The sequence below is a fragment of the Vollenhovia emeryi genome, unplaced genomic scaffold, assembly GCF_000949405.1.
Source record: "Vollenhovia emeryi isolate VEMERY1.0 unplaced genomic scaffold, V.emery_V1.0 DF939162.1, whole genome shotgun sequence".
Classification (NCBI taxonomy): Eukaryota; Metazoa; Arthropoda; class Insecta; order Hymenoptera; family Formicidae; genus Vollenhovia; species Vollenhovia emeryi.
This window is the reverse complement of record NW_011967204.1, coordinates 644121-656962: the sequence shown is the minus strand read 5'-3', so window position 1 is coordinate 656962 and position 12842 is coordinate 644121. Positions and strand designations below refer to the sequence as shown.

General features: G+C 34.1%; 2 protein-coding genes across 6 annotated transcripts in view; both read right to left on the bottom strand.

The window, feature by feature from the left end:
* The window catches only part of LOC105564570 (prostaglandin E synthase-like), a 10611-nt gene extending 6353 nt beyond the window's left edge, over positions 1-4258 (bottom strand). The window contains exon 1 of the mRNA XM_012017018.1: positions 4011-4258. Within this exon, the coding sequence (XP_011872408.1) occupies positions 4011-4145 (135 nt within the window). The 5' untranslated portion in view covers positions 4146-4258. The remainder of the gene's footprint in view (positions 1-4010) is intronic.
* Positions 4259-5359: 1101 nt separating this feature from the next.
* LOC105564569 (PI-PLC X domain-containing protein 1) lies at positions 5360-11546 on the bottom strand. 5 transcript variants are annotated; one of them, XM_012017017.1, is made up of 7 exons: positions 11376-11546; positions 10623-10810; positions 8429-8611; positions 7723-7954; positions 6997-7350; positions 6205-6392; positions 5360-6073 (listed from the first exon to the last, which is right to left on the bottom strand). In XM_012017017.1, the coding sequence occupies exons 2-7, from the start codon at positions 10675-10677 to the stop codon at positions 5712-5714; spliced, it is 1374 nt and encodes a 457-aa protein (XP_011872407.1). In that variant the 5' UTR covers positions 10678-10810; positions 11376-11546; the 3' UTR covers positions 5360-5711. The 5 variants fall into 5 exon arrangements, with proteins under 5 accessions (XP_011872407.1, XP_011872404.1, XP_011872402.1 ...); XM_012017014.1 differs by lacking the exon at positions 11376-11546 and adding an exon at positions 11075-11369 and having other exon boundaries at positions 10623-10823; XM_012017012.1 differs by lacking the exon at positions 11376-11546 and adding an exon at positions 11075-11369.
* Positions 11547-12842: the final 1296 nt, after the last annotated feature.

Genomic DNA, 12842 nt, shown 5'->3' with positions numbered 1-12842 from the left:
AATAAATCCCAACAAATGTATGTATAAGTGAGTATAGAATATATTATTCAATTTTAATTTAATATGAAATTAAAACTACATTTTCAATAACACAAATAATAATTAATTCGTTTCTAATAGAATACATAACAAAAATATACAAATTTAATTACATAGGTAAATGTTTCATTTTTCATATTTTATTTTATGTGAATCCATTCATTCAACTGTTCAATTATGAAAGAAGTTACACAATTTTAGTTAAATTTATACATATACATTCTCCAATTTTTACTTAAAGAAAATCTTTTTAATTTTTTTAAGGAAAAATTATGTAATACTTCAAAATTAAAATTATATCTCGTATTTTGTTATTGTACAACAAATCTTGCAATTGACATATGTATATGACAGTAATTGCTTGTCAATCAAAAGTTGTTTGCAAATCACATAACATTGGATTGCGGATACGAAAAAGACTCGAAGTATCGAGTAATATCAAATGACATAATGCTAATTAACGTATACAATTGTGATTTTCGATGCTCGTAACCTATGCGTACTCCAGTATTATACTATGTAATTATCCAAAGTGTGTGTCCCCTGATGTGCATTTTCCATCAGAAATAATTATCGCGCTGTTAACGAATAATCAGAAACATCGAACCTCAGTGGAGCGAATAACTTTATAATTATCATGTTATTAACGAACTATTGGAAGCGAATAAAGTTCCGCGCGCTCAACAAATTTCACGTCATTTACGGTTCGAAAGTGCGCGTATAAATAAAATATCGATATGAATAAACATTAAAAAATTCCGGGAGAGTCCAATTAAGATAAGCGTTAATTAACGTGGTCGCTATTTCCTCACAGTATCGTGAAAAACGTCTTTCAATAGATACTAATTAAGCAACAGCAGGGCAATGAAGTCCGCAGCCGAAAAATGCATTAATTTTATGCATAGACGTAGTAAATACCCAGAAAAAAGTTTAGATATAATTTTGTATAATTTCATCTACATTTTTTTCTCGGGTATAGACTGAGCGTCCCGTTGAATAAGCTGAAACTTGTGAAGAGAGAGACAGAGAAGATTTAAGAAGACTTTCTTTCTCTGCCTCACCATCGAGACAAAGGAGGCGCAGGCACGATTATTCTCTTTTACGATGGTGTAAGGCAGAGAAAGAAAGTCTTCTTAAATCTTTCTCTCTTTCATCACAAGCTTGAGCTTATTCAATGAGACGCTCAGTCTATAATTACTATGTCTATAGGCTTGTTTTCTGTTGCTACACTGGTGAACTAGTGCAATAAATTAGAGTAAGACAAGTATATTTTTTCTCATTCTAGCTTACTGCACTAGTTCACCAGTGCAAGAACAGAAAACGAACCTTATGATTTTATGTACGCTTAAATAATACGAATTTATGACATTTGATAATGCTTTATTATTTTCTTTTGTTATACCCGTATCCAAGTCACCCCTTGTATTCGAGCTAATTGTAAGTCGGACTATCCGGCAGAAAAAGTCGCGAAACGTTCCTTGGCGACGAGCCGATGTTATGTAACGACACCATAGAGATTCGGAATTTAGCTTTCGGACCGAACAAATGTGTTTGTGCTATCTGTGCTTCTTTCTTGAATATAAATCAAGTCTTTTCTTATTATTTCCGCGAGTTTCGGTGTGCGTGAACGCGGACGCGCGTACACAAACGTACGACACACCAGAGAGAGAGAGAGAGAGAGACAGAGCCGTGCCTGACACTACACAGATATTTTATCGATGCGATAAAACAATAGAGGATTTGGTACATTAAATTAAACTACGCAAACATATAATCAACAAGGAATTATATGAATGTAAGTTTATGTCAATTTGCTCTAATTTTACATTTTATTATGTAATATTGTATATATTTGATTGCGGTATTGATTTAATAATTATATGTACATGTTTATAATACTTTCTCAGTGTGTTAATAACTTTCATGTGTAATATTAAAATAACACAAATCTTAATTCATGTTATTAAGATTTATGTTGCTGACGTGGTACACTGGGCAGATCCGAGTGAGCATTATATCCGAGTAAACGTTATTAATAAAAAAACAATTAACTTTATATGAATGGAAAATAGTACATGATATAAGATACTTAAAATAATATTCTCTTTTATGAGAATATTTGTTCAGATAAATGTAATGGATGGCATTAGATGATACACTGTAGTATCGGAGGAAGACAATAGTAACTGATGAGTCAATTAATACATTATACATGCATAACTGGTTTATTGTAGCACGAAGATTTTATTAGTGTCATCTTATAATAGTTTCCTTATAAACTTTGTTCAAGGTTGTTTGTGATTGTAATAATTTTCCTCCCTTTCCGATATTTGCACATGAAAAGAAGCAGAAAATCAATTAAACCTAAAGCAATTTTAATCATCAATGCTTATAAAACGGTTCTGTGACGTCTTGTTATTTGCGCTAAACTGTAACAAATTATTTTCTCTATTTATATGCAAGGATAACTCGCTACAAATCATATAAAATGTCCTTGATCCATATACATTGTATGATATAAAAGAATAATGCGACATTTTGTTTCTCGATCATAACACGAAGGTATAAAGTATTTATAGAGTATTTAACTTTCTGAATTAAAATCATATACCAAGATGGAGAATTGATTTGACCTAACTGGCCACTTTATTAAAATTAGGAACACGACGTTTCGGCCATGGATTTTGGCCCTTTTCTAGTGCATAGAGTAATCTAAAATCGTAAATACAATTAAGTTACAGTATAGTTCACAAATCATAAAGGACCATAGACAGATTAACAAAGTGAAAGTTCGTACCTAAGTCATAATATTAAAAATTTTCATATGTGTGTAAATCGCATTGTTTCAGAGCGGTGTCGTCATAAATCTAAAGTTGATTACAATGATTTGATTAACGCATTTAGACAGTATGTTACAATAGGTTTTTTTTAATTTTTTTTAAGTAAGACTTACATGTTTCATATATTATTTCTATTGGTTTAATAATCCGTGTAACAGTAATACTGTGTTGCAAGGCAGTTAGTGTTACGCTTCGTCATAATAATGGTCCAAGCAAAGAGACACGTGGAACGCACTTGTATTATTTCGCATTTCTCCGGTCGGCGCGATCCGTTCGAAAGGCGTAATCATATAATAAATATATGTATATGAGAAACTGTATACGCAAAATACTAGTCACAATCATACTTAATAAGTATTAAACGTTCAAAGAAAATAACTACATTCTAATTAAATACGATACTAAGCATCATATTTAAAGAGAGGAAATGCTATCGCTCTACTTATTTTTATCATATAACTGTATAATATGTATCTTGTGTTTTTACGCAAACCAGATAAAGTTGTTATGATGACGGTAGTTCCAACCAGTGGTGCAAATTCCGCTACTTTTGCAGCACGCTGTGGTCGGAGAGGGGATAACGCACACAAGCGAGCAGCCGTGTACGTGTGCGCCCAACGCTTCGGCCAACTTCGGCCGACTAGAAGAGCTTAGACATATCTGCTCTCTTTCTTCGTCGAGACCACACTTACAAAATTGCTCGTTTGCATATGAACGCTGCACACAGTTAAACCGGCCGCGAGGATTGTGTGTAGCGTTCACATGCAAGCGAGCAGCTTTGTAAGTGTGGTCTCGACGAAGAAAGAGAGAGCAGATATCTAAGCTCTTCTACCCGGCCGAAGTTGGCCGAAGCGCTGGGCGCACACGTACACGGCTGCTCGCTTGTGTGCGTTATCCCCTCTCCGACCACAGCGTGCTGCAAAAGCAGCGGAGTTTGCATCACTGGTTCCAACCTCTTGGTGAGTTAACTAATAGTTAAATAATATGTATGTCATTGCTGTCCCTTTAAATCAGAAGATAGACATATATAATTAACTATTAGTTAGCTTATCAAGAGGTTGATAAAACCTACCCGTAGTCAGACAAATGCTAGACCTAACAACGATGGAAAAAGACGTTCGAAAATTTTACCTGTTCTCTCACTCGGATCTGCCCAGTGTAACACGTCAGCAACATCATCTTTAACACGAGCACGCACGACCACCAAGCATATATAGACCACCACAGCTCGCCTTTCGTCTCGTTTGCAGTCGCGTTCTGTAGCATTGTCCCTAGCGCGACCTTATCTTGCTTAACGTTGTCTCCGCGTTCACCGGGAAAGCCGGCGCGTTACTGGCTACGTACTCTTGTCTGAACTGGTAAGGGCTATTAGCAAGTCAAATGCATGAAATGGTGATCGGTAATCTGATGCGCGAGGTAGTCGAGCGGGAAGGTTTAAACATGAGCATTCACGTCGCGAGACACATTACTTTAAATCGAAGAAACGCCCAGATTGATCGCAAAATAGGATATCCTATCGGCTCAAACATTGTATCAACAAAGACAGATAACGTTATTTAATAATAAAAACATAGATAAGTCTGAAATCTTGGAAAAGACTGATCTCTTGAGAAGAAATTCTGAATCTAAGATTTTGGAACAATTTTTTTTCTAAGATATAGAGGAAAGGCCTTTAATATAAAATAGGTTTCTAATATGAAATAACAGGTTTTCAACACCCAAATTTAATCGCACATTTTTTTTCGCAACAATTATATAATCTATCAATGAATGTTCCACTAACCAGATTTCGCTCCAAGGGCAATAAATTCACGGTGGAATCAACTGATGATGCTTATTAATTTAACAGAAACCCCGCTATCCTATATTAGGATCCTATCTCATAATAGAGGACTTTCCTCTATTTCTACTTGATCAAAGACACTGAAAATATTCAGATCACAATAGAAGGGGTAGAAGAGACATCTATAAGAAATTATAAATTTTTGCAAGAAAAAAACTTGTGTCTCTCGTTAGTTATAAATGTATCATAATCTTGTAATTTGACTTATATCTGATTTTGCGGAATAGAGAAATTATCTCGTGGATTTGATAAAAATCACATTTAAACACACATATGCTTGAATAAATTACAGACTTACATACTTGAATTAATAGAAATATTGAAATACTTATAATATTATTGAAATATTTATTTATTTATTATTGTAAATACCAGTATTTATGAAATTATTCGACATTTGTTGTTATAATCTGCCACTAATAATTTACAAATTGAAAGAAAGTATGATTGTTTACAAGGAAAAACTTGTGTATCTCGTTAGCTATGAATGCATCATAATCTTGTAATAATTTGACTTATATCTGATTTTGCGGAATAGAGGAATTATCTCGTGGATTTGAAAAAAAATCACATTTAAACACACATATGCTTGAATAAATTACAGACTTACATATTTGAATGAATAGAAATGTTGAAATACTTATTATTGAAATATTTATTTATTTATTATTGTAAATACCAGTATTTATGAAATTCTTCGACATTCGTTGTTACAATCTGCCACTAATAATTTACAAATTGAAATAGTATTTTCACTGTTTGTATTGAGATTTATTATACAATAAGTGAATGAGTTTCTTACAGTTTTTGCGAAATTCATATAACTCCATAATCTCATATGTAAATATCAGTTCATATCAACATACACTTCCGTCTTTATTAAGATTTATAAAAATTTTATGGAAATTATTGTTTCATTTTGCAATAATATTCTTTTATCCATTTCGAAATAAGGAATAAATTTGGCGTTATCAGCGAAATTCTATAGACTATGAACGCCATTGCGCGATATTACTTTTCTTTATGTTCGACATTCTCGATACCCAGATCAGATCGTTCCCGAGAAAAAAATCTGTGGCGACGATGTTCGTTTCCTTCCACCACTCCTCTTGAAACTTGATAGTGAGATTTCGATTAACGGAATCGGCCATCTGCCGAAGCCCGCCAGGTAGATCAAAGAAAACGTCTTTTAGTGTCGGTGTCAATTCCGCCATTACTGCCCATAATGGATTCTGACTATTCCTACGTTTCTTTGATCCCAAAATCTCTGTGTCCAAATACTCGAACAAACCTTTCACGGTTTGCTGGTTGCCCCATACTTGCGTCAAAGGCGGCCATAGCCAATCGTATTCTAAAGTGGAAAAGGATTAAACGGATATTATTATAAACGATTACTAGCTAAAGAATTTTAACAAATTAAACTTGTGAATTGCAAATTGATAGAAATTGACAAATTGAAATTGCAAACCGACAATGTTTTACCGTTTACTGTATGCTCGTCACCATAACAAATAATTAATCTCTTCCCGCCGGTCCAAATGTCATTCAATGTCGGTCCTAGACCTTCGATTCCTCTGTCCGGCTTCAGAATTAAGCCTTCGAATTCTCGGTGTAAAATAGCCACTAGTTTCCGATGCTTGTTTGCTCTACCGCCGAAGCCCACAGGAAATCTGTTTGTTAATTTTTACGTTATTATTATTACGAAACCTATTTATTCATAATTTGTATGATTATTATCTATTAATAGATTTTGATAAACAACGCTGAATATGCAGATATGCAAACATAAGATGTCAGTTTCTGTCTTATAAGACTCAAAAAAATTTTTGAACAGTTCCGGTAGTTCTGTTGAGAGTTTCCGGTAGCCCCCGCAGAGTTCTATCGAAAATCCTAATTACAAAATTCCATTACATTAATACTTTTATAGTTATACCTATTTCTGGGGTTTCTTGATTCTTCAACTTCGTTTTTTTTTTACTTTCTCGTGCAGAACTGTTGTTAAAATGTATCAATAACTCTAGAACTATGCGAAATCTATCCAGAACTCCATTAAAAAATTAGTTTTTACAAAAATGGGGGGCTGCGTGAAGTTAGCCTCTATTTAAAAAAATTTATTTTAACGTCTTTATGGGCAGAACTATTTCGTAAACCCATCAAGAACTCTGGAACTATTGTAAATCTATAGGGAACTCGTAAAAAAAGTTAAATTTTTAAATAATGGGGGGCTAACTTCACAGGGGTTTGTACAATACTATATTGGATAGCGTGACTCACCTGTGAAAGTCCATAATGACAACTTCACCCCTTGCTGCGTCCAAAAAATCCCTCACATCCTTTAAAATCTCCGCAAGAGGTGTGATGCGAACGAAGTCATGGTTGACCCAGAATCGATTTACATGATTCTCGTCCTCATCAAGCGCGGTGCCATTCGGTATCGACGGATAATATCCAACTCTGATATCCAGATATCTTATACCGTGAACCAACTGCGTCCAAACGTCACGATCTTGTGTCAGCAAATACCGCTGAAAGGCGGCTCGGCGTGTTAAATCACCATGCTTGTAACAGCCAGAATTGTGTGTACCAGGTATCATCAGGCTACCGATAGGAAGCATGCCGATCTCTCTCCTTTACCAATATAGAAAAACATTGTTTGTGTATTAACAGCATTCAATTGCTATAAAATTACGTGTCAATATTACCAATTCGTCAAATTTGTAATAATGAAAACTAATTGAAAACTATGTTATGTTACACAAGTAATATTGGGAGTATTGTAATCGGAGATCTTTCACAATTGAATTTTCATAAGTATCACTTGACATTTTTCCTGCTTGATTTATTGTTTCTGCAATATGGACGTTTGAAAATGTTTTATTTCAAAACTGTGAGCTGTCGAAAGTTAAAAAACTGTGAGTTTCGAAGGTAAAAATGTAAATTATTTTTGAAACTCGTGATACTTTAATTCGGAGTTTTAAAGTTGCGTAAACATTATGGTACCTCAAATCGTACATCCAAGTTGGCCAAATTTGCAAACAAGACATGGAAAACATTTGACCATCAATGTAAAGGATTGCATAATAATCGAGACAATGTGGCCCTGGAAGATTCGCCCCATCCTTTGCGTCCCACCCTCCTGGAAGCGGTGGACGACCGACTGTAATATTTGTCCTATAATATCCCCGAGGACGGGGTAATGAAGTCAAGATCAGTTCAGGCTTGATCATTTTGTCTGGAACAAATAGGATCCGTGGTTGCATCGACAAATTTTTCGGTATTCAAAGCTCGATAGCTTTACGGTGAGAAAATGTGAGAAGGTATGGATGCGTTCGATTTCACGACGATTCATTCTGTAAGATAAATCGGATTGGAAGCGATTCAAAACTATCGAGGGATTCATTTCGAACGGATCAATGTTTTCGAATTGAATGCGATAGGCTGAAGAAAAGACTTAACAAACAAGTTTTAACGACGGACTCAAAGCGTTTCGACGCATAAGCTGGCGATGTGACACGAAAGCAAAATAAACTTATAAAGTTTAAACTTCGTCGACAGAATTCTTAAGAATAAAAAAAGTTTTAAGTAAATCCAGCTCATTTATACAGTTTTTACAAACTACTGTCATGTTTTGTAATAAATCATTTCTTTGTCGATTCTAACCGCTAACTTTGGCAGCGGAATACACAAGAATATAAAAATTTATTACTATGTGCTGCTAACGGGTCAGCAGTGAACACCTTGATGTGGGTGTCTGAGTATTTCATGTCCGCCGGACAATCGAATTCCCAATTTACTTCTAATTCAGCATCAACCACCTTATCACTGGCAGCGATTGGTCTCCACAAAGAGGAAACTGTAACCCACACTTTTCCGCACTGCCCTGCCAATGCTGAAAGCAACAAAAATATAGATTGAGAAATACAATACAATACAATAATATATTTCAAAGAATTTAAAGGACTCAGAGCCCGTGACAGGGTGGCAGTGTCTAAATATTCTATTCTAAGTTTATTGCGAAAAAATATCACCTCGACAGGGTTTGAACCTGGACCATATTGTGTTTAACACATATGAGCCATACTAATTTAACAATAATAAATAGAAAGAGGAACAAATTATTTCCGTAAACTTGATTTGGCTTTGGTCTTATTTTTCATATTTATCTCTACTGTGCAAATTTACCTTAAAATTTTAAATACCTATTATAGTCATAGTTTTCATTGATTTATGATTTTATATACTATAGGTATTTAAAATTTTAAGGTTTTGCACAATACAAACGAATACCGTAAAAGTGATTAAGACCATTCAAGTTTACGCTACCTCCAATCTTTACGCAAGAAAAATGAATTTTTCGTGCTTTTCAAATCACACAGAAAGAATAATTTTGCTGAAATAGTTAAAAATTTAACTGGATTCTAAGATTTGACAATAATTTCACATAAGAGCCCTTACAAAAAAGTAACAAAATAGTTACTAGAAAATTACTATATATCAATAATTGAATCATTAGAAATGACTGATGTACAATAATTTTCTAGTAATTATTTCGTTGCTTTTTCGTAAGGGAGATACCAGGTGTCATTTCAGAGAATTATCTTGAAAAGAGTAAATGTATAAAGGAGACAGTAGGAATATATGAAAATACATGGAACCTTGCTGATGACATGGAACCCTTCAATATCTAAAAAACATTTAGCTGCACTTTAAACGTGACTTCTGAAACTTGTTTAGTAGGGTATACTTTGAGCCATAAGAACGCTGGAATCACTAATTTTGTGATAACGATAGAGTAAAAGAGTTATTTCTCTTTTGTCAATTTCTGAATGTTAGAAATGTATATATAATAAAACTTTATTTATTTTCGACTGTTCGTGATTAACTATTCGTGCCAGAGACTATCTATATAATGTTATCTAACATTTCTACTCATTTAAGGATATAGTCCTCTTTGTTTTTTGTAAGTCGCTATTGTCGTACAAATTTATGCTGTTTGCATTATGGACCTCCAAGGAAACCGTGGGTTCAATGTCTTATGTGTGGTCTATGCACTCATCCACAATAAGTGCATAGAAGCTGACAGAAAAAATACATTTATAATTTTTATCAGTAAAAATTAAAATTCTTTCTCTTGTTCCATTTTTAAGTGTTTTTTTTTAAATCATTTGCTTTTACAATAGTAATGATTTATTTTCCACTATGAATTTCTTTACAACATTTCTTTTAATAAATAAAATACTTTTTAAAGTTATTTTACGTTTTGTAAATTTTTTCTCATGTACTAAAAAAATAAGGGGTTTATATTACCAGTATATTATGTCTTACCACTTAACTGTACACTTTTCAGTTTTCTTGTACAGCTTTTCTTGTAAGTAGAGAATTATTAATTGAAAGTTAGAAATGGATTGCCAGTAGAATAAAGAACTTAAGTATACCAAGATTGAAAAAATGAACTTATAATTATAAGAAATCGCATAAAAATAAAGTGTAGTTCCATATTCCTACTCCTTTATACATATGATTTGATACAATCTTCTATACATAGAGGAAAATTATGATATTTTTATTACGAGATAGGATTCTAATATGAGACAGTAGGTTTTCAGCGTCCAAATCCAATCACCAATCTTTTTTCGCAACGATTACACGATCTAACAATTAATTTTAAACCAAACAGATTTCACTGTGTCCCATGTACATGTCCCATGTATTGTGAAAAAATATGTCCCTTTTATTCAGTCACATATTTATATAACGTAATATACTTTTGATAGTAAGTTTTTCTGTAGGTTATTTAAAAATACTTCTTTAAACGCGCGTTATTTCGTATTTCTGGCAAGATAATAAAAATTATGCTGAGAAATTGCGTAACCTAAATGCAATAGTTAATTTATTCTCACCAACATTGCAGAAGACATAGAGAATCAGCACAATTCCTTTCAGCATAATCGACATGATGAGATTTCGATTAAAATTATTTGTCTATCTCCTTCGATCTTCCGATGTCAGCAAATATTGTGCACTCGTGTATTAATCAAACAGTTTCTAATTTCTTCGAGCATAACGGATACAAGAGCCTTCAGATTTTCTGAAATTCACAACTTATTCACGACACATGGTTGCTTAGAAATCTTCACTAAATAATATAAATAAATCTCCACTTGTAGAGAGTCAAGAATATTTTCTGCACAAAAATTGCATCAAAGATTATAAAGAAAACAATAACAAATACAGCAAAAGTTGAAAAACTTTCGTAGCATCAGATGTATCTACGTTATTGGTAAAATCGTCACATACTCATCGAAAAGTATCAAAATTTCACCCCGTTTTCTCTAAGTGACTGAAAAATTACCCTGATATACAAATGCCTGTAGTCTTAAAAAGCTTCCGCGTCCGGACCACCGATTCTCCCGATTGTCTTACTTCTATCACGTGTAAGAAAATCTCTCGATTAGGTCAAACATTCTCGTTACATCGCAAAACTTTAAGACACACGGAATAGAAGTCGTAAACGAATTCAGACGCCTCCTGCTGCTAAGGATGCAGTGGTCCCTGGCTGACAACTTGGCAACTGAACCATAGGCAGTCGAACGAACTACTACTGGTAAGCGGAGTAGTCTAATGTAGAACCCGCTTATGGGACATTCAAGTACATTGTGCTTCCATCCTTCCGTCACTTCCTCGGATGCGTCAATTGGACACGAGGAGGGACCAGTACTCGTTCGTTTTCCCTCTCTCTTCCCCACGTCCGCCTCTCCATCACGTTCACTATCGGCTACGTGCGTACTACTCGGGGTCGGGCCCGGCCTGGTCTGTTAAATACCATTTCCTGCATACGCCGTCGCGGAATATATAGTTTCGAGGGAGAACCGACGATGGATGTGAACTCGAGCGAACGATTGAGGGAGGTTGGGAGAACGGATTCAGTTTCTACATTGAATTATCACCCTCGAGCATCGTGCGCAGGGGACACTGCATGTCAGGAGGGGACCCGTCGTGAGAGCAAACACGTTAATCGTTGCATATAGATCGAGGCTGCAGATCGCGATTTATCGGTAACATTTTAGGGTATTTTATGGGTATATTTTGTTGAGCTAGGTCACGATCGTGAGTACATTACAAATCGCATTCGTATATTCCGCTGCAACAGCCTATAACAATGAATAATTTGTAAACATTACTCGTAGAATTTCTCAGACGGAGATAATAGCAATTTTCAATTATAGAAATTCTTTATACGAACTAGTGTCGCTAGGTTGGGGGATTTTCCAAATAAACATTTTTTGGGGTTCCCTTATTTTTACTGAGGATTTTTAAGGGGAAGTTTTAGAGAAGTTTTGGAAATTGTATTGATTTCGGGATTGATTTACAATGCATTAATTTTTAATAACGTTTATTATAATATAATATTTAACTAGTAAGAATATTCTTAAAGTCGCCAGAAGTAATTAATAAATTAATAACATCAGTGATTTTTGTTGACCGTATCTGGCAATTAAAATTCTTATTGCGAAAAATATTACCCCAGCCAGGATTCGAACCTGGGACCTCTCGCAATCCGTGACGGGCGTCAGAAGGTAATATTTTTCGCAATAAGAATTTTAATTGCCAGATACGGTCAACAAAAATCACTGAAAATATAATATTTATTTACAATAAGTTTATTATATTATTTATCTTCTTATGTATAGCTATTGAAATTTTATCATATACATACCTTAATTTTTTTAATCCATGCAATTTGCTTTTGTACATGCGCAAACCTTGTATCGTACATATAATATAATGACAATCGTAACAACACAAGTTATAAACAAATTAATACAACGTCTATAACAGATAGGAATATTTGTAATTGTTCATGAAAAGGATTTGTCACTTGATCATTGCAAATCTTTCAAATACAAGCAACATGTTAATCGAAAAAGAATTTAAATTAGATAAATACATTAATTTAATACTGCCTTTTACAAAGATACAAGAAGAGCACATTCATAGATAAACACAGTAAATTATTATTAACATTATCCCTAATAGCCAAATTTTAGCAGAGTGCCGGCAATATGCCAGCAGATCGAAACATGAGTATCGAGCAGATTCCTATCCAATGCGTCCTCATT

What these genes read in the sequence shown, in the direction of transcription:
- LOC105564569 (XM_012017017.1), bottom strand. Translation starts at nt 10,677, where the DNA reads ATGTCGATTATGCTGAAAGGAATTGTGCTGATTCTCTATGTCTTCTGC. An exon ending in TGACCCGTTAGCAGCACATA is followed by an intron (nt 7,955 to 8,428) that starts GTAATAAATTTT and finishes TATTTGTTCCAG; the next exon opens with ACAAAATGATCAAGCCTGAA. An exon ending in ACTTGGATGTACGATTTGAG is followed by an intron (nt 7,351 to 7,722) that starts GTACCATAATGT and finishes ATATTGGTAAAG; the next exon opens with GAGAGAGATCGGCATGCTTC.